This window comes from Acanthochromis polyacanthus, chromosome 5 (assembly GCF_021347895.1).
Source record: "Acanthochromis polyacanthus isolate Apoly-LR-REF ecotype Palm Island chromosome 5, KAUST_Apoly_ChrSc, whole genome shotgun sequence".
NCBI lineage: Eukaryota > Metazoa > Chordata > Actinopteri > Pomacentridae > Acanthochromis > Acanthochromis polyacanthus.
This window is the reverse complement of record NC_067117.1, coordinates 24,200,199-24,222,902: the sequence shown is the minus strand read 5'-3', so window position 1 is coordinate 24,222,902 and position 22,704 is coordinate 24,200,199. Positions and strand designations below refer to the sequence as shown.

Below are 22,704 nucleotides of genomic sequence, written 5' to 3'. Positions count from 1 at the left end.
CTGTGAGTGTGCCATCATCACATAGCAATGGAAATAATTAGCCTACCAGTTTCAAAAAGTCTTGTTCACATGGCCAATTGCACAGATTGCTTTTCCTCCCTCCAAAACTTGACACAGCACTCAAGCACTGGTTATTCATGTTCCTTCTGATGAGGCTGCCACACAGCACATACAGCACATGGACGTAAATCACACATCCTCACAACATTAAGGGTCCTTTGTGCTTTTGTGTTGAAGTCCATATCAATGAGAAAGGAAGGAAGAAATACTGTAAATGTTAATGTGGGAGATACACATCAAAGGCTTGTAGTATGAAGCACAATGGTGAACCCATCTCAGGGAAAAAAAAAAGATATGAGGCTTGAGATGGTCACACAACTGACAGCAGCAGCTCTCTTCACAGGTTCCACACTTTTTATAGCTCAGATAATACAACAGGGAACAGGATAGAAAGAGGAGAGCGAGGAAGCGGGGATCATTGCTGTCTTGATTTCTCTCTCCTGTGGATCCGGTGGGTTTCTGCCCTGCAAAGCGTGGCCTCACACACACTCACACACTCACGCACACACCACACATTTTGACAACATAAGCTGGGCTCACTCTCTCGGTCTGAATCAAAGGTCCCACCATGCAGGGATTGACTTTTGTTCTTGGCAGCATGAAAAAAAGACAGAACTTTATGATGTCTATTTCCCTCTGGTTTTATTCGACTCCGGTTTTGTTGTGTGGAAAGTGTGTGTATGGTGTCTGTTTGCAGCGCTGGGACTTGCTACTGTACGTTGGTGAGACATTTGTTTGGTTTATTGGCGAGATTGACAGATGGTTCGTGTATGTTGGCTGTTTCTTCAGCTCATTTAATTGAAAAGTCATTTTCTCCTGCCAAATGTCTGCAGGAGGAACAAATGAAAGAGGAGGAAAAGAGGAAAACATGCCTGCATGGTCTGCTGTGTGTTGTCGTAGTGCTCTTGACTGTTTTTAATATCTTATGTGGCATCTAGAGGGCTTATTGGTTGCTTTTCAGAGATGGGGGGGGGGATAACCTGGGTCAGCCATGTTGCTATGCTACTGCGAAAATAATGAAAACACCACACATAGAGACTTCTGGATGCATGTTGCATGGAACATCTTCAGGAGCAGGTTAGTGGCAATGCAGTAAACTTTTAACAAAATACTGACCTCTGGTGGAAAACTGCAGTAAAGGAGTTCAGCACACGGCATAATTACACACTCACTGTACAGAACATCCATTAAGGAAAGCAATAGTGTGTGACATAAAGCAAGTGCACATGGCACTTTGCCTAAATTCTCATATTTACTCACAGTCCACAGCATGAGAGCAAATCTATAAACAAATAAATATTTAATTACACTATCTCAAAGACATTTAGTCAGAAATACAAGCAATATGGTGATTTCCTTCACAACATTGTATTCAACATTTTCGCTTCTAGAAGTTTGATCCAAAATATACAGTATAATCACTACACTGCAAAAGAATTAAAAGCAAATGCAGGAATGTCAGCATAAACATATATACACTATATATCTTGTAGGTAGTACAAGAAAAAGCATGAAATCTGTGAGATGTGGTTACCTACTTAGCCTTTGCTTGTAACCAGATCTCACTCATTGGAAAACTGCTTTTGGAAGATCTGAACAAACTCAATCATTGTGAGCTGGGTTGTCAACTTGTAGGCTGATTTAAGAAAACAGGTTGTTTTTTTTTTGTTTACAAGACAGTACAATCGATTAGATGCATCATGACAAGATTTGTTACCAGTTAAAAAATGCAAAACTACATGTCTATCAAACTTTAAAGATGCTGTTTTGAGCTTACTGCTGCCATCTGGTATTGTGCGTAATCAGAAGGGTGTAATTGTGGATCTCAAGTCTGGGAAACATCGGGCTCTGCAAGCCAATTCTAAAGATGTTTGCATGCATCACTTCCTTTTATGCTACTAAATTAGAGAAGCTAATGCTCCAATGGTCCCAAATATACAGCTTTGGTCAATCCTATTGGTCCTGCTAGTCACCTCTGGTTTCTTTCCCTGAATATTTATAAGTGAGCTCTTTTCTGTTCCTCAAAATTAATGTAACAGCCAGAAACTTAATTTGGAATGTTGTATGGAGGGAAGAATATGTTGTTGCACATTATATACATCCCATGGATGTATCATAGGCAGTAAAGTTACTTTTTATAGCAACTGCAGCACCTTCCAGTGTTTCAGGATATTCTTCATATTTCTACACAGAGATTAGTTCACAATGAAAACTGTTCAAAAGCCTCAGTTTGTGCATCTTTAGTCAGCAGAGGTGTGCACCACTGCAAATCAATTTCCCTTGTCTTGCTTTTATTTTGCAACCCATGTTGTTTATTAGATTTCTTTTAACATAAAGTATATCATATTGATGCACCTGGTTACATCATCAGTGATGTTTCCTGTTTTGGGTCTTTCAAGTTCACACATCATCCAGAGGACCCAGCAGGTGTTAATAAAGCTCCAGCGTATATCCAGGTAGCTCTGCACCCACAAGTATCTACTACATAACATATTGATATATCTCATAATACGGCTATTAATGTAGCTCCGGCAGGTCTGAAAGGGTTGTATTGATGTTTATTATTTATGTTGTTTAGGTGTCACTGAGTGTAATTCTGGATTTTGCAGGATACACCTACTCATGTCCTGTTTGCCCACAGATGACTGTGTGTCAGATTCTTTCCTTTGACTTTATTAAATACCTGCAGCATCACACAGCAGCAGGAACTGCTTCTTTACACACATGGCACAGCAGCTATAACTTCATTAACACAGGATCTGACGATAAATAATGTTCTGTGTTGCTCTAAGCATCAGACGGGTCAGCTGTTCCCTATATATTCTAGGTTTATACGGTGTACTTATTTGCATCAAAGCTTCTCTGGATGAATTCTGAGCTCTATCAGAGCTAAAAGTCATGTTTATTAAGATAAGCCTGTCATTACGCTCTCCTCCCCATGATGTCTGACTGATGATTACACACCTCGCATCCTGTTTTTATGTATCATCTGCAGTTTTTGTATATGATCTTTGAAATTGCAGTAATGGCTCTCTACCCATTCATTCAGACTGAAAAGTGGTCTTGTTAGCCCAAAATAACTGCCTGGGATTGTTACCAAGATGGCTGGCAAGTGGTGAGGCTTCCATTTAAGGACTTTGACAGAACTTCTTCAGAGTTTTATTGAGGCATTTCTAACTAATTCTAACTAGTCAGTAGCTAATGTACTATTAAAGACTAGTTATAGTGATTTTGTCACTGGTATCAATCAGTAACATGTTTTCTTTATTTAATGCATATATTTTGATGGCACTATATGAGTTCTTGAGCACATGCTGACACCAGCAGATAAGTGGGATCCTTAATGTGCTTGTCATGATTTTAAAAGGCTAACATTAACGTTAGCTTTTTCAACAGATCTCCAACGCTTCCAACACTAGATGGCTTTTCACTGCAGGAACTTGAAGCAGACACAAGGTACCACAAAAGTTTACAAGAACAGCATCATAATAACATTTTCAGGTTCTCTGTTTCCAATTGGTGATTGTTTGTCTGTATATGTAGCCCTGTGACAGACTGGCAACCTGTCCAGGGTGTCCCCTGCCTTCGCCCGAATCAGCTGGGATAGACTCCAGCACCCCCCGCGACCCTAGTGAGGATAAAGCGGTGTATAGAGGATGGATGGATGGACCTTTGCTTTAATACATTTTCTCAGACTGGACCACTTTGAATTTTAGTTGAATACCCCAGAGAATGGATGGATGGATTTTTCCAATTGCAGTGTAGGATCCAACAGCTTAGACAGCAAAGTTAACTCAGAGAGCACCAAAACAAAGAGTAGCTACAGGACATAACTCGAGTGCTATGAGCTCACAGAACATAAAACAATTGAATGTTTGTTCTGTTCACCTATATGGTGAAACTGCAACGCCATGAGGACGTTGCAAGGACAGAAAATGGCGGTTGTTGTCCTCCCCACATTTAACCAATCAGTATTTTCCTTCTCTGAGATTAGCCAATCAGTATTGAGACCAGCACACCTGTGTTTCAGGGCTATCCAGAAGTACCTACCCCTATGTTTGTACTTGTTCTATCGCAAAAATGGCCCAAAAAGAGGCTCACTGATGCAATTCTTGTGGTCTAAACACACTCAAACTTTCAACCCACCCTGAAATGGCCTGTAAACTCCTGCAGTGGTCTATCATGTTGTATGAGCCTGGCGGTAGTTTTTACAATGATGAATATTTCTAGTTTATTTTAATCTCCTCTCTTCCCTTTGGCTCACAGACCCTGTGATCCCCCAGACATGAGGTCTAGGTCAACCCTCTTGGCTAATCCAGCTGAAAGCATCTCACTATCAGTTTCATGCACTCAAACAAAAGCCAGCATCTCTGTTTCAGATCCTTTGAGGTAAAGACACTGGCTTGGCATGGCAGAGGTTTTTGTGTGCTCTTGCTGTTAGCACCAATACCAGTTTACAGTCGAGAGAGGAGGAGAGGTTGGATCAGGAAGAGACTGAACCTGAGTCTTCAACATCTGTGGAGTCGTACTCATCGGCAGACTCTGTAAGGGCGGGGTAGGGCCGTGGTTGGTCCAGGTTGACGTAGGTGACATTAAGACTGATGTAGTGTTCCCCCTCCAGCCCTGATAAGATGGTGGAGACGGCCGACACCAGTGTAGCAAAACTGGGCCTCAACTCTGGATCGGGGTCCCAGCACTGGAGCATAATGCTATACCTGGAAAAACATTGGTGCAGTCTGACTGAGATATCACTTTAGACATTCCCAGAGTTTACAGACAAAGGAAGCATACCATTAGTGTGAGGGTTAATGGATTTTTAAAACATTACACACTCACAGTCTTCGTACACAGGTGTTTTTGCCTATTGTGCCTGAATAATCATCCTTTAAGGACTCCATAGCATGTACAGACTATGCTCTGAAAGTCAACAAGTCCTTGTAAAACTTGGAGAATTCAGGAGATATGCTTATTTACGTTCTGTGCAGCAAACATGTATCAGGAGTGAGCAGTTAGCTTAGCATAAAGACTACAAAAAGAAACCCCCCAGTCCACCAGCACTTCTGAAGTTTATATGTGGCTGGTTGGTGTGCAAGCAGTGATGGAAATAGGCCTGCACATAATCTTTGTAATGTGACTAAATGTTTCTACCCCTGTACAGGATAAACAAACAACACAGAGCATGTTGATTAGTGACATATAGAAGTGCTGGTAGGCAGATTTCGTCACCTTTGGTATTAGCTATAGTGAGTCAATTGCCTAATAGTACTCGTCTCATGTTGAAAGGACAGACATATCAGCGATATTCACATTCTCCTCAAACTTTCACCACGCAAAGAAGTAAGTGTATTACCCAACAAGTGTAATTACCCATAATGTTCTAGCTGTAGGTGGCTACATGAGTGCCTTGGTGACACTTTCCATGAGCACAAGCCAAAGTGGGATGTGTGACAAGGGTTATGAATGGCTCATTTATTCTCCATCACTCTTTCGGTTGGTGAGCAAAAGCTTATTGTCCAAGGGATTTATCATTAAAATGGAAAAAGTGAAGTGTGACAGGAAAGAAGCACCATACAAATTAACTCCAACATGGCATTGCTTAACCATGATGGAATACAGAGTAGTGGACGATTTACGCATTTGCCGCTACTGAGTGACCATTTGAACATCTTGTTATCACTATTTGGACTTTGTGCCGGAATCTTCTTCTCTATGAATCAGTTTCAATGTTAGCTTCTACTTTGTATGCATCATCTGTCTTATCAAGCATGTATCAAATTGTGTGTTTTATCTTCCCTGTTCCCCCCCTCCTCTCTCCTCTACTTCTCTATCTCTCTACCTCTCCACCTCTCTTCCGTGTCTCTCAAGCCGCCCAGCCAGCAGGCAGAAGGGTCCCCCCACAAAAAGAGCTGGGTTCTGCTCAAGGTTTTTCCCCCTGTTGAAAGGGTGTTTTTCTTGCCACTGTCGCCTTTGGGCTTGCTCTGGGGGTCAGGCATATGGGTTCTGTAAAGCGTCTTGAGACAATTTGACTGTAATTGGCGCTATATAACTAAAATTGAATTGCATTTTGCCTTGTAGCTATAAATCTGTACTACTTTTACTGAAGTATTAATAGTCATCCTGAAACAATCCTTAATTCTGTGCAGTTACACAACTGATACATGTTCGTAAACAATACCATCACTTACAAAAACTTCTTATGTGAATCGACAGTGGTGGTTATATAATGCTATAATTTCTGCTACTTACAAAGGGTCAGGGCAGTACTGCGGCTGGGGAAGCCTCCTGCCCTTCATTAAGTAATGTGTTATGTCATATGGGTCCACTTCTGGGTATGGGCTGGCTCCTCTGGTCAGCATCTCCCACATCAGAACTCCAAAGGACCACTGCATCAGGACAGCCAGAAGTTAGCCAAGAAAATTATACTATTAGATGTCTTTGAATGCAAACAATGTAATAGGACCAAAGTATAATACTGTTCAGATCTTGAATGTTGCAAGACTAGTACATTATACATTGAACTCCACAGCTAAAAACTTTGTAAACAGTGCTGTGACGGTTGTTATCCTGTCATGAATCTTTATATACACACCACATCTGACTTGGAGGTGAATTTCTGTGTTTGCAGACTCTCAATGGCCATCCACTTGACAGGCAGCTTGGCCTTCCTGTGGTCTTGAACACTGTAGTACTCCTTATCAAAAACATCTCTGGCCATGCCAAAGTCCGCCACCTTCACTGTATACGACTCGTCCAGCCTACAGGCAGAAAAAGCAAATTAGATTAGTGCCGCGAAAGAGAAATTCAGGTGGAATGGCAGTGAATAAACAGCTGATTTGTGTGCATATTTTGGTGCTCACATGCAATTGCGTGCAGCGAGATCTCTGTGCACAAACTTCTTCTGAGCCAAATACTCCATCCCCTTGGCAACCTGCAGCCCGAAGCCAATCAGATCCTTGACAGTGGGGTTCTAAACAAGTCCAGCAAACACATGGCAAAAAACAGTGCAGTCAAACAAATCTGAATATTAAACAGTCAAACAGATTGTAGGTAACAGATGGTTATAAATAAATCAGGTGATGAATTTCCACTGTTTTAATGCGGCTATCGCACCCTCTTCTCGCAGCGTATGAAGTGCCGCAGGTCCCCATGTTTCATGTATGGCAGCACCACTAGAGGGAGCCCCTCCTGTGGCAGCAGGATGCCAAGCAGAGACAACACATTGCTGTGGTGGAAACCCTTCATTATGATGCCTTCCTTCAGAAACTGCTCCACCTCCTCAACGTCTGTTATTCCTGATGACACACACACATGTAAAGATTATTTAAAATGGGCAGTGAAATTGCAATTTTGAAGAATATTACTGATACACTGGCAATGTGTTCCACAGCAAAGACTTTCTGATCGTTCCCAAGAAGCAGATGATACTCAACTATTCAAAGACTTGACAGCACAGTGGATTTCTCTGTTGGTGGAGTCTGTGAAGTAGCCATGATAGACAGTTCCAAAATGGCCTGCGGGAAAAACAGACAGGTAGAAGGACTGTTACTATTCCCTCAAAGTGCAATATAGTTCAGGTTCCAAAACAAGTTCTTTTCATTAAGATGCAGGCAGAGGGGTTTCCTACCCTTCCCTATGATCAGATGATGCTGAACAATCAGCATCTCAGCAGGAATAAGAACATCCTTCACCTCCTCCAGCAGCTCTGGCCTAAAACTGGAGATAGAAATCTTTTCTGCAGGCATGAGGGGAGTGAGGGTTGGATCTATGCTACCTGCAGCATAGGCCCGGCTGGGGAACACCACGGATCCTACCAGAGGGGTTGGAGGATTCAGGGATACTACTGGTAAAAGTCCACATAGAGAGGGTTATTACGAAGAGTTGTGAAGGTGTTTGTGCCAGAAAGAAATTAACAGCAAGTAATATTAAGGAGGAGAGTATTATATGTGCTTAGTTAGACAGTCACCTCTTCTGTAGTCTCCAATAGGCGACAGCTCCACGTTATTTGTTCCAGAGCGGTTAGCACTGTGGGACAAAAGTGTCTCTACCATGGAAGCTGGAAAATATTTCACAACACTGTTTTTAATCATCAACCCCAGAAGAAGAACACATGTACATCCTATGCAAGACTTGAGATGTTCTAGTTGAAAGACTAGTTCATCCCAAGTTGCCTCCCACACCTGGCAGCAGTTGCATAAACAAGTCTGATCAAGGTCCATGCAGCAGAGAAGAGAAGCACTCACCTTTCTTCTTCTTCTTCCTCAAGTGCTTCATGACAACAAACGCCAGCACCGCCCCGGCAACCAGAGCAGCCAGGATGCCCAGAACAATCCCCACCATGTAGTGGTTGCTGACTCTCACCACTGTGCCAACATTGTGGACCTGTCCATTGATGGAGATCTAGAAAACAGAGTCCATCACACACAATGAAGCATTATTGGCTTTGCAGATCTGTGACTGCATACAGTGCTTTTTCTTCTTGTGTTCCAGGAACGCATACATTTATAAGTTTCAAACTGTATTTTCTGTCATGTAATAATAACTGTAAAGGTCTGAATCCTGTATGTGAGTCTAAAGCTACTTTTTATGAGTGTAACTGTATAATTTAAAATTGAGGAGTAAGTTCAAAGTTGATCTGTGGTAGCAGCAGTGTGATTTTAACCATTTGAAGATTGAATTTCAGGCACGGGTACTTTCCTTAATCCTGCATTGATTAATAGTTTGCTCAATATTAATTTCAAAAGGTGACTAGTTTTTAGAAAAATTTTAATTTTGGTAAATGTACTTGTTATGTTTGCCTGTATGTTGTGAAGCTAAATATGAAATTATGTTCAGCAGTTGCTTAGCTTTGCTTAGAAAAAAAAAACGGAGATCTTAGATTGTGTATAAAAGATGGACTTTGTCAGCATGACATCACTTACTGATATGTGGACTACGCTCCTGAAGCCTCAAGTTTGGAATATGGTCATTGGCATCATTATTTACTGTCATTATTTGAAACCAGCAATGATGAATGACAGGTGGATCTGACAGCATGGAGGTCAGTATGATAGTAACAACAAGGTGGTCACACTTCAACACCTACCCAACTTTATCATCCATCTTACTACAAAATGAATGATAAATCACAAAATTAACATCATGCTGTTTTGAACAAAATTTGAAACTAACAATTGAAACCATGAACGAGTTAGGAAAATGTTTACTGAGTAAATAAATCAACTGAGAAGTTAGGTCATTTTCTCACAGACTTGTATACAATCAGACTTAATTTTGTAACCAGAGGAGTCCCTCTTGCCGGTGTTAAAGAGAATGCAGGTGTAAGGCACTTTTGCATTGGCTTCACTTTCAAACTAGACGGGTACTTTGATCATTTGTATACAGTGTATGCTGGAAACTATTGAGAGACAGTTTGCCTGGTTCTGGCACCATTAAAGCTTACTGACACAAATCCAATTTGTTCAAGCCACACAGACAATGACACATTGTTCTTTTACTGGTTTTAAGTGCTGGACTTCTTCTTGGCCAGACTTCCTTGAATCTAATCTCCATGTCTTGACCCAAGTAAACTTCAGAAGTGGTCTCATAATTATCATGCAGAAGTGAGAGTTGTGTCATTTTTCTCATTTTGGTTATGGTGAGAATAAATCTAAGCATACACTACTAACTTAGAAGGGTAGCATTTATGACTGAGCTTGCTGTGAGCATGCAGACCAGCTACATGTCCAATAAATCCTGTGTTTATGTGTAGAAAATGAAAGTGTAATTTTTTTTAGAATATGTTCCATCACAGTTAGCACTGTTGCCCCACAGCAGAAGGTTCTTAGTTTGAACCCTGCTGGTCAGCTGGGGTCTTTATGTGTCGATTTTGCATGTTCTAGATGCTCTGAATTCCTCTCCAAGACCTGCACAGTAGGTTAACTGGGGAAACTGAGCGTGCATGGTTGTCTGTCTCTCTGGCTTAGCAGTGTGATGATCTTGCTCACTGTCAGCTGAAATAGGTTCAAGCCCCTACGACCCTCTACAGGATTTAGACAGTATAGAAAACAGATGGATGGAATATGCTCCATCTGACAAATTAGCTAGAGAAATTTAAAACAAAACATAGGATATCTGCCTATCATCTCTAGCTAAATATAGTTAGCTACCAGAAGTACAGGAGTGACTTCTCAGACAGGCGACCCAGACAACATTACGTTCCATGTTTACTGAAAGTAAATCTGTCTTTAATCTCATTTTTACATCCAGTCTCACCAACCTTTACTGGGAGTCCTTCGCTGGGAATAGTCATGTTTTTGGGGATCCTGCAGGTTATCTCATTATCCAGGACTTTAGCATCACAATCAACACCAGCCACTGTCATTATAATGGTCATACAGGAGCTCACCAGGTTCAGCTTTTGATGCTGTGAAAACAGGGATCAAATCCATTTATGAGACATTTAAAATTAAAAAAACTTACATAGATTTCTATCAGTAATTAAATGCAAAAAAAACCTCACAACTTACATGTAATGACACTTCATCAAACCCAGGGTACAAACTTAGTACATGTCCCTCAGTTTCAAACGGTATGGGCTCGCCGTAGGGGTGATAGGAGAACTCTTTGTTCCAGAGGCCCAATGCTCCGTCCATGTCAAACGAAAGCTCTCCTTCCTCAGTCTCATCTCTGTGAAACACAGGAGTGACGCATTCCATCCTTGTGGGCAGGGACTTGCCTATGCACTCCTGGAACAAAACATTTTTAATTACTGCTACATGTAGGGCAATATGAGCATATCACTGTAAAGGGAAATCAAGTAATTCTACAAATGTGAAAAAATGCATTTCAATGTATCTGCTTTGATTGATGATGAACAGTGTACCCTTGTCACTGGTTTCAGGTGGCTCTCATTGGGTTTAAAGCGGATGATGGTGCAATAAACAGAATCCAGGTTCTGTCCTTCAATCACAATCTTTGAACCCCTACAAGAGGCACGTTTATATTGTTAGAAACAGAAACAAACATGTTTTCCTATGATATAGGTAAGAAAAAGATTCAAATGTGCACTCTAAATACTATTTTTCCCATTTTATTCACTTTATCTTGATAAAAAAGGCTGATTTCCAGGTCAAAATATGCACACATAACAGCTGTTTTTGCTAAGAGCTCCATTGAATACCTGTCAAAGCTACAGTCAGGCAGAACAGCTGTAATCTCCGGGTTTTCTTTGTAGTAAAACACCTTTGTAGTGAGGACAGGAGACTTGTCGATGAAAACACTCAGAGGAACATCCCTCACCTCTGAGATGGGCTGGGACAGACAGATGATAGAAGACACGTTGCCTTTGGGCTTTGTGACTCTGAGAAGAGACGGAGATAAATAACACACCACAGCAGACAAACTGCAGCAAATCAAAAGGCTCTATGCTTAAAAATGTATTTTATGTGATCATAGGATTTACAGGAGAAAATAGCTTAGCGGTGAGTCACTCTTTTACTCTTCAGCATGAAGCTTATAAACCATACTTGCTCTCTAAACAAGTTGGAACAAGTTTGCCTAACAGGTCATGGCAATAAAAACGTCGTGAGTAGCTTCTCATCTTCCAGATCTCTAGAGAGTAGGGCAATGAAGTAAACCTGTAATCAAACACTAAAATTGAGGTAAATGGGATGTAAACAGATAAAGAAATGTATTTCCAGACCTCTTGATAGGGCAGGGCACATCATTCAGCGTGACTTTCCTGGTCTTTCCAGCATTCAAGTGAGGCCCAGTCACTGTGATGAGCGTTCCCCCAACGCGAGGCCCATAGTTGGGCTGGATTTCTGTGATGTTGGGAATCTGGAGGGACAGTTTTTCATTATTTTGGTAAAGCAAACACATTTGAATAAAAGATTTTAATACTCAGTGGATGAAATGAAGGAATATTTTCAGATTCTGTAATGATCACAAAAATAGCAAAGATTACCACAAATGTGAACCCTGGGATTTCTGCCTTCCCGTCAATAGAGTAGCGGCCCTCCACCTTGCCCTCGTGGACCTCCACCGTAATGTTGACTGGTTTGGACAGCTCAGTGGCCCCAGAGCGAATCTTACACACGAGGCTGGAGTACAGCACAAGAAAACCCTTGTGTCAGCATGTCTGTGGCAAATACAGCTCCTGCTACACCAGTGACAATTTAATTTCATGGTGGATTAAGACTGTCAGACAGCAGCAGGGGGACAGAATTTCCATTTATTTCAGTAGGTTACCTTTGCTGCTGCTGCTGCTGCTGCTTTTAAGTTGGATCGATCAACTTCTTTGTAATAAACTTAATGAAGTTTTTTTTTGTAATTAGCGAATGTTAAACCGTGATGGTCAACATGGTACGAAAAACACCTTTTAAATATCAGCACGCTAGCATTTTCACGGTTATTTATAAGAATGCGTTGGACACATTATCTTTTAGCTCAAAGCACTGCACACACCAAATTGTGGTGGCAGTTTAAACGTTTTAGTCGGTTTTTTGCATTGATGTTTGAAGGAGAGTTTAATATTTTCATTAACAGTACCATGAATGGATTAGATCACAGTGCAGCAAATCTGCTCTATTTTCTTAAATAACAAGAATTTATTTCCTTCTTCTAGTGCAAAAACAAACAAACTTCAGAGTGAATTTTCCACAACATGACTATGGTATGAACAGACTGTACTTCAGATGGAATCCTAAAAGTGACTCACTGCGTGTTGTTGCTCTTGGCTGAAAGCACAGTACAAGCCGTCTGTCCCAGTCGGACCTGATGGGTTCTGGAGGTGATGGCGGGTCTTATGGGCGACTGGAACTCCCATCCACACACAGTCAACTCTGTTTGACCATCAGGGGGAGCAGTCCGTGGAAAGAACTGCGTCAATAAAGCAGAATGTATAGTACCACCTTGAAACTGAACATTTTTATTCGTTGCACAAAGACATGCTCATATCCTGGATTACAGACCAAATCTCACCCCAGTGATCCCAGGAGGGCAGGACTCGTTCCTCCAGCGGCTGTGACACTCGCTCTCCCACGAACAAACTCCAGAACACCAACCACAGCCCATGAACTTTGGGGCCGTCAGGCACATAGCGCAAGTCATGAAGTGTTGACAGCCCGGTCCTCTCTGAGGCACCTGAATCATCTGACAAAATAACAAATTAAATCCCACATTGTCATTTTCTTCCTCTCAATAATGTGATTCTAAATAGATGGCATGAGAAATGTTCCTCTTGTCCCTTCTCAGTGAAATCCATCCTTTTACTGCACATTGAGTTTCACAATCAACTCATATCTCACATGTTGAAACTACATTCTTCATTCATCTTCATGAATGTTATGCTAACATCATTCAGACTTTATTTATTGATACATAGCACTTTTCATACAAACGTCTCAGCTAGAAGAGCCACGGTTTTCACCGAGTTCTCCGTGTTCCTCCAACTTTCCAAAAACATCCATCCTCTATACACCGCTTTATCCTCACTAGGGTCGCGGGGGGTGCTGGAGCCTATCCCAGCTGACTCGGGCGAAGGCAGGGGACACCCTGGACAGGTCGCCAGTCTGTCACAGGGCTACATGTACAGACGAACAGTCACACTCGCATTCACACCTACGGGCAATTTAGAGTTTCCAAAAACATGCTGAGGTGAATTGGTGATTATAAATTGTCTGTAGGTGTGAATGTGAGTGTGTTTGTTTGTCTCCATGTGTGATAGACTGGTGACCTGCATTCTCCTTAAGTCAGCTGGGATAGACTCCAGCCCCCCAGTGACTCTAATAAGCATTAAGCGGTGTATAGATAATGGGGGAATGGATTTTTCATACAAATACAATGAAAAAGTGGAATAAAACAGTACAAACAGCCTCCCACCCCAAAAATCAAATAAGAAATAAAGGACTCTAAAGCACAGGGATTGAGGAACTGAGGAAACGCTGCACAATTTAACATGTGAGCAAACACCAGATGAGATAAAATGAATTAAAACTAAATGAAATGAGACAGGTAAATAAATAAAATAAAATATACCTAGAAAGAGACAGAAATAGAAGTCAAAGATCATAGAAACAGAACAAGAAATGACAAAAATGAAGTAATAAACATAAATGTACATAAAAGAGACTAAAATATGGCAAAAAGGCCTGCATCTGTTGGAAATGATTTTTGGTATTTGCATACATGTTGAGCAGAACCTTTGCTTATCTATCTATCTATCATTAACATAAAACTCATTTAAATTCCACTGAAATGACATCATTTACTACTGAATAACTGATTCCTTCCATGCAGAAGGACCAGTAAACTGGCACTGGCTTCATTCAACACCAGGCTCTTAAAATGGTCACCTGAACAGCTCCTAGTGCTGAAATTAGGTCTGCAAACCACACCAGTTTAACAACAAATTAACAACAAAAAACTATGTAAATTGAGTTGAATATGTAAAGCAATTGAAATTGAACTGACCACGTCTCATCTCTTCAGTTTGCACTCTACGGCATTATTATTTAAAAAAAAAAAAAAAATGAAATAGGCATAATCAAAATAATCACTTGACACATCAGCTGGGCATCTTTCACACTTTCGTATTTATTAATAATTGTTATTCGCACCATTTTGAAAGATTTAAACAGAAGTGTTTTCTTAGAGGGAATATCTTAGACTGCAGCCTATCCTTACCGCAGAAATTAAAAGATTATGAGTCCAGAGGAGCTTAATTTCCCAGGGTAGCAGTCCTGCCATCCCACCTGAGCACCAGGAGACCCATGTGATTACCGATCCACTATCAGCCGCTAATATCCATCCTGCCCCAGACTACAGGGTCATATCAAGTTCATTGATTTTCTTTAGCCACTAATTCATTCTCAAGGTCACATGGGTCACGCTGTATCCCAGCATGCTCTGGGTAGAAGGCAGGAAAACACCCACAAAGGTCTCCAGAGCATCACAGGGTCACAGACAGACAATCCGTCACGTTCACCAAGTCATTTGTAATTGTAATGTAACCTCAAAGAAATGTCTTTAAAGAGTGAGAGGAAAGTTCACAACCACCAGAAGTTCCTGTCATCAGCTTAAAAAATTCCCACAGTCTCATTTAGATTCAGTGTAAAGGGACTGTACCTTGTCTCCAACCACGAAGAGAAGATACTCTGAAGAGTACACTGCAGCAATGGACGAAACTCTCTGGTTCTCTACCAAGGAGTAGTTGGCAAAGATAACAGGGCTGGATCTTGTCAGTACAAGCTGCCAAAATGACACAACAAATTATTAGTAGCAGATACCCAAAAAAAGTCCTGCATTTTTTTTTTGAATGATGCCATATACCTGAAGCAGGCGTCCAGTTGAGGTTCCAATGTGGGCAACAGTTTTGTTCTCAATGGTTGTGACCAGCAGAGAGGTGAGCAGGACGTCGGTCATCTGTCTGTTGAAGAGGTCAACTCGGTAGTAAGGCTTGGACACCATGGTGGGATGGTCTCTGCATGTGGCGTTGTTCTCCATGCTCTAGTAGCAAGGCCACAGGCAGCAAAGGAAGTAGCAAAGGAGAACATGAGGCAGAAGATTCAGTCAGTTGTATTTAAGCTAGTAGTGCCAAGAGTGTCTGTGTAGCTCGAGATTAATGGAAAAGTCATAGACAACAGTCCAGACTCAAGAAACAGCTGAGAAGACTCAACAATCTCAACACAAGGTCCTTTATTTAAGCTTTTATTCAATGAAGTTTGCTCAGTAGTCATGGGGCTTTGTTTGCAGAAAAGGATAGTAAGTGGTCAGTGAGTCACATTTTTGTGCAATTCCTATTAATGGCTAAAGAGTGAATTTTCATGCTTAACTTATTAGCCAGCATGGATCGAATCCATCCTCATGACAGCTGAGTATACAAACTCCATCTGCTGCTGAAGGCCGTGTGTTGAAGGTTTAAGGCTACGAAGTGCAGGCTGAGTTTTGGCTAATCAGTTAGATTCATGGTTTGAGTGGTTTAGTAGCAGACAACGTAAAGAAAGAAAACAACTTTTTTTGATGCCTTATACAAAAAGAAAACTTGCTTGTTCTCATTTCCCATAACTAATTCAAAAGAGAAATCTGTGTGGTTGAAAATATTTTACTCCAATTTTAGGATTTTTTTGATGCATTAAGTGGTTATTTAACTATTATTGTTGTCATGCAGGTTCCACATAAGCACAGCAAATAAAGGAGAGAAATGCTGTAAAACATGGGACAGATTTGGCTGTAGTAACATGCATAACACCAGTTGTATAGAAAGGATGATGTTGGCCAAAAACAGGTACTCTGTCAGATGTGTCTTTCCATTGTTGTCACCATACAAAGCAACACTCGTAATTAGCTTGAGCATTTAAATCAGCACCACAAAGCACTATAGAGAACCATCTAAAGCAAACAGATTGCTTTGCCTGTGATACATAATTTTAGAGAACTTCCGAATTGCTTTTATTTCAGCTTTTAAATCTTTTTTTATGTTTCTGACGCAGATGCACTCGAATACCAGACCACTTTGATCATTTTGAATGATTAATCCTTCCTAAGAGAGTCATTCAAGTGTTTTTTTAAACTGGAATATGTATCGCAGAAAAACAAAATGCCGCAATGTTTTTTCCAATATCGCAAAACCCTATTATAAAGGTTTTCTTCTACATTTAACAACAACACAGTCCATCTATAGTAGGTCAGCAGACTCATTACAGAAGGCACAGTGAGAGCATGTTTTCTTGTCATTCCCACACGTCTCCACGTGGTTTACGATTTGTGTTTGCTCACATGCCCTGCAGGTCCCCAATTCTCGGAAAATATTAGAAAATTTGCAAATGTAGTATGGCAGGCCCAGGCACTGGTCACCACAGCGACAACGAGAAGCAAAGTCCCAGGTGCACCAGAGGCGTGTCATGATAATATGATTATTTCATAATATAAGAGGCTGAGATAGATGATTATATGCTGCATTACTGACAGGAGGATTGCCCTGTAGCTACAGACACAGCAGGGTGGATCCCTGTTTGAATAAAGGGAGTGTTCACGGAAACAGTGGATTGCACCTCTGTAGCCAAGATGTAGCACAAAAAAAAAATACTTTACACTTCATAGTTTTCTTGGCATAGTTGCATTTTCCAATTTAAGTGGGCCCTAAACACACATTGGAATCCTTGAATCTTTCACCGTCCATTGTCATGATGTGACAAAGAAAAGACAAACCACAAACAGCATCGCTATTGGGCGAAGTCATTCACTCCCAAATCCCAGAGGAGGACTATAATAACTTGGATTTAAATTGGTTTCCGCAACATTAAACCTCAGTTTCAACTGGCACCCAATTAAAACACTTCACTATTTGAAGAGATTAAGGACAGAAACTGCATTTAATCAACCTGTGTGGTACGGCAGCTGCACCATGGCAGACAGGAAGGGGCTTCAGAGGGTTGTTAAGACAGCACAGAAAATCATCGGCTGCCCCCTCCCCTCCCTGATGGACATTTACACCTCCCGCTGCCTTTAAAGGGCAGGAAACATCATCAAGGACAACTTCCACCCTGGTTCCGACCTGTTTGTCCTGTTGCCCTCAGGAAGGCGCTGCAGGTGCATCAGAACCAAAACAAACAGACTCAAAAACAGTTTCTTTCCAAAAGCCATCACCACTCTGAATTCAAACATGCACTGACATTCCAAACCTCCCCCCCAGACTACCTCAAAACCGTCTACTGTGCAATACGGACTATTCTAATGTGCAATATCACACTGACCATGCACTTTTATTCTTTTTAACTGTTTTAACTTATCCTTTTTTGTGATTTTTATTACATGTATCTTGCACTGATGGAGATGCTCTAAATCTCATTGTACTTGTGTATAGTGACAATAAATGGCATTCTATTCTATTCTATTCTATTCTATTCTAGTTAAGGAAATGTATGCAAGAATAAAAGGCCAAGATACCAATTAACAACCAAAAAAACAATGTTAAACACTTGTAAAGGATGTTAGTACCAATTATGAACTAGAACATCACTAGAAATATCTAAGAAAATATTTCATTTGTTAAAAGAAAAACAGGTATTATTTTACCGACCGATCTTCTAAATAATTCAATAACGTACTCAAAATCAGAGCAGCATATTATCTGTGAGGTGCACATGATGTTTTTGGCAGCTTAGGTGTTTTGATCGGCTGAGAAATGGAAGAAACAGGATTTCAGAATATTGGACAGTCCTGCTGGAAGGTTATTCAACATTCAGACCAGCAGCCAAAAGCAGCAGAAGATGCCTGAGGAGAAAAGTTCACCAGTCCAAGAGAGGAGAGTGTTCCTCTGAAGGCAAACTAGCATCTAAAGTAGGCTTCGTTCCCCCAAACTTTATGAAACAACTTCATCCCAAACTGTTATCAGCTGAATTCAAACCAGCTTTAATTATTCAATCTATTCAGCCTCACAGCATTTTCGATGAAACTCTCAGTCATGGGAATTTATTAAGTTCGCAAATTTTAGGATTTACTTTTAGCAAGTAAGGAAAATGAAGTCATCCCACAACCTCTGGCCTTCACCCCAACAGGCAGTAGTGTATAATTTAACACACAACAAAACAGTATTATGGGAAATATGCATGTGATCTCGAAATAAACTAACATCTTTCCCAGGGGAAATAGCGGTAGCACTTTAAGAAACCAGCACTATAATATCATTTAAAAATATATGCTTAAATACAGACACATGGCCTGAAAAGGACAAAGAACAAACTGACACCAAGCAGAAATGACGCAAGCTTTTTTCTTTTAGATTAACTATTTATAGGAACCTATTTCCCGGCAGCCTTGTGAAATTGAGTCAACAGATGCAGAAAACAAGTGACAACCAGCCTCACTCCCACCTGGCCTCCATCCAGTTCTCATTCCACCAGTTCCTTCTGAATAATGATGTCTTTTTCCATAATTATTTTTCCATCCAAAAACCCATTTGTATCCCTTGTTTTCTTGGATGTAACAGTGAGTGCACACTGACTGCTAATTCAGTGGTTCTGCTTGCATTCCCTCTGCGTAATGGAGCGCAAATTACCTTAATGTTACCTCTCAGAAACACTAAAAAGCATGCTTTTCAAAAGTCTATCATCTAGAAGATCTGACACATAATGGAGTAAGTAACTCATCATTTCCGGTTAAACAGAAATTTTTAAAAAGGCCAAATGTTTAATGAATGACCCATTAGTGGGCCGATTAATCAGTTGGTTAAATGCCTTTTTGACATAATCATCACTGACTTGTTCAACGGAGTGATAAATAAAAAATGTCTGCAGACCTGAAATACCACATTAGGTTTGTGTTAAGTCGCACATTAGCCAGCAACTTTCCAAAACAGGCTCTGAAGAAGAGAAAGTGCATGTGACAGCTGGAAATTATCACAGTACAGTGTGTGCACAATTCATTTAGTACATCAATATGTTTACCAAACCAGTAGTAGGAGAAGATGGAATCTGCTGTTGTTTAGTGCACAACATGATATCAGCATACTATACTGTACCGATACTGTCTATCCTGCTCTTTAAAAATCAGAATTCTCCACTGCAAAACCCATATAGTGTGACTACTAGTATGTGTGGAAAATCGTTTTCAGTCGAATGACCGCAAAGGATCAGACAGTGATTTGAATGTGTTTATGCTTTCATCAGTTAAATCAGCTTGTTTCATCACTTTCAGAACTTCACCACCACTTTACCGCTTCTTGGTTAAAGCTCATCTTCGGTGTGAAAACGTCTGCCTGCTTTTTGGCCAAGAGTTAGATCCAATGATCATGCTTACCAGCTGAAAATGAAGCTACAACCAGCAGACAGTTAGTTTAGTATAAACACTGGGAACAAAGAGGGAAAAGGCTGGGCTGGGTCCAGGACACGGTGTAAAAAAAAAAATACACAAAAACACATCGGCAGACATCCAACCATCCATCCACTATCTGTTACTGCTTTATTCTGTGTGTGTCGATGTTTGAACTAAGCTGTTTTGCATGTTTTAAAAGATGCCAGGCTATTCCCTTTGTGATTTTTGTGTCTGGAGTAGACATGAACGGGTCCATGAGAACACTTTTGATGTTTTCTGTGTTAAGTGAAATCTAAATCTGAAAGTGAGTGTTGTGTTGCTGGGAGTGCACCTTATCTTAATTGGCTGCATACAACTAAATTTACCTTTTTATTTACCTGCCTGGCTCCATCTTGAAGAAAACGAGACTGTGAGTTCTTCTGGTAAACAAACATCGTATTATTCAGGTGTGTGTTTGTAGACTGATCTCTCACCTCATGTGGACAGCTCTCACAGGGCTGGAAATGGCAGAGCCCCCTGGAGAGCTGCTCAGGTCCAGACTCGCAGCAATCATCCACCCCATCAACGATTGCTTTGTTCACATTGTCCATGGGGAAGGCGCACAGGGCCGAGTCGTGCTCCGTGACCCCGTTGTCATCGGTGACAGCAAACACCCCATAGAGGATGTCGTCTTCCTCCTCCGCCCCCAGCTCCTCTGCCAGCTCCCGGCCTGCCCTGCCAAAATGGGCGGCCTGGACCACGTTGTACACAACATCCTTATAGGGTTCACTGGCGACATTCCTCCTCCGGCGTTTTGGCTCAAAGCGACACTCCAGGATCACTTCGCGATACCTCTTCATCTCCCATTCATTCCGCGGGAGGCGTCCCAGACGAGTCTGAAATGGAGACGAGTCCAGGTCTGGGCTCTCTCTCTGGACTGAGAGGAAGTAGACAAACTCCTGAGTGAAAAAGCTGTACACATATTCAATGTGGTACGTCCTTCGCAGGCTGGGGAGGACAGTCAGGCCTCTCACATCGTTGTAGAAACCATCTTCTGTAGCCAGCGGTCGACGAACTGATAAAGACTTCCTGCCATAGCGCTGGGTCACACTGTCATTGACGGTGGCAGCAACAAAGAAGTAGATAGTGTGACCCTCCTCCACCATGGTGACTTTGGTACCAAGAGAACTCGCCACACAGTCGGGACAGTAAGCAGCAGAGTTTGAATCCTCTCTGAACAAACATTTAGAGAGAGAAGGTGGCTCTCCATCTGGGTTCAGCTGGTGGAAATAGCACACACCATACTGAGAACTTCCACAGGAATATAAATACATAAAGAGAGTATCCAGCAGCAACACTTGATTGTTTGTGTCCTCTATAAAGTTGTTATCCTTATCAATGTCGCACAATTCGCATATGTGACAGTCTGGGCTTCCCACTGGGCCGGTGCGCAGCTCCCACACCTTCTCCAAGCTCCTGTTGACAGCTTCGATCACGTTCTGAGACGCCACGTACACTTCCTGGTAAAAGGAGTTGTTGACTATGTTCTGGATGGGGCCCCGGGCCTGGAAGAAGGGCATTGTGTACACCACAGAGAAGTTGACGGGGCTGGGGGCCAGTGAGGGGCAGTTGGCCAAAGCAAAGGCTAGCAGAGTCTGGAGCCAGACACATGTCCCCCACTGTGTGGCCCAGTGGACCATCTCCACTCTGGGGTGCAGGGAGGGCAACAGCACAGATGACGTGGGGTTACCTCCAGGTCTGATGTCTGGGCAAAAACATCCTTAACATCAGACACTGACACCTGTATGAAAGAAACAAAGTCTTTAAATCATTCACAAATTGTCATCTGCAACACAAATATGGTAAAGAACACCTAATTACTTGCAGAGAATTGAGCGACAAGATGCCATGCATGTCTAACAGAAATCTTTTAGTTTAACATAAAGACTGAAGGACAAAACTGGCCAGCTGGGTTTTCTGCAAAGTTAACAAAATCCACTGACAAGCTTCTAAAGCAGTAGCTTCTTGCCATTACCATCAAATTAGAAGTCATCAAACATAAAATCCAGGCGGTGTATATTCCAGGCTTAGAAAGTGCCTGGTGCATAAAAGGAATAGATTGATTATCGATCTGGATGATTATCATAGACGATATGTGGTGTTTTTCAGAATATTGGTATTTTTCTTTTTTTAATTGATTAACTGATTAACTAAATATGCTGCAGGTCTGATCAACTTTCTCTTTCTGTCTGTTGTCACTCTGTGGTCTCAGAAATGTCTCTCAAGCAGAGACTGCAGAAACTGAAGGCAAGGCAAGGCAAATTTATTTATATAGCACATTTCAACAACGAGGCGATTCAAAGTGCTTTACAAAGACATTAAGAACAGAGGATGACGATTATTAAAAGAAAAACAAAAGAAAACATTTATGAAATCATTAAAAAAAAGTCAGAACAGTAAAGAGATCAAAAACAAGAGTCAGAAAACAAAGGCTGTTTAAAATAACTGTTATAAAATAAGAGTTAAAATAACTGTTAAAAGTAACTGTCATAAAATAAGGTTTAAAATAATTTAAAATACTTTAATCAAAAGCAGCGGAGAACAGGTACATCTTAAGAATGGATTTAAATGTGCTGAGAGTTTCAGCTGATCTACAGTTTTCTGTGAGTTTGTTCCATATACAGTGCCTTGTGAAAGTATTCGGCCCCCTTGAACTTTTCAACCTTTCACCACATTTCAGGCTTCAAACATAAAGATATAAAATTCTGATTTTTTGTCAAGAATCAACAACAAGTGGGACACAATCGTGAAGTGGAACGAAATTTATTGGATATTTTAAACTTTTTTAACAAATAAAAACCTGAAAAGTGGGGC

At 41.1% G+C, this 22,704-nt stretch overlaps 1 protein-coding gene across 1 annotated transcript; it reads right to left on the bottom strand.

The window, feature by feature from the left end:
• Positions 1–700: 700 nt before the first annotated feature.
• On the bottom strand, positions 701–21,625 carry mst1rb (macrophage stimulating 1 receptor b). The gene is made up of 20 exons (XM_022221871.2): positions 20,325–21,625; positions 15,370–15,546; positions 15,166–15,288; positions 13,021–13,191; positions 12,758–12,918; positions 12,005–12,140; positions 11,741–11,877; positions 11,219–11,398; positions 10,922–11,021; positions 10,566–10,784; positions 10,316–10,462; positions 8,301–8,457; positions 8,024–8,113; positions 7,685–7,900; positions 7,491–7,571; positions 7,171–7,352; positions 6,918–7,027; positions 6,650–6,815; positions 6,307–6,443; positions 701–4,775 (listed from the first exon to the last, which is right to left on the bottom strand). Exons 1-20 carry the CDS (start codon positions 21,528–21,530, stop codon positions 4,544–4,546), a joined length of 4,128 nt encoding a protein of 1,375 aa, XP_022077563.1. The 5' UTR covers positions 21,531–21,625; the 3' UTR covers positions 701–4,543.
• Between the last annotated feature and the right edge of the window lie 1,079 nt (positions 21,626–22,704).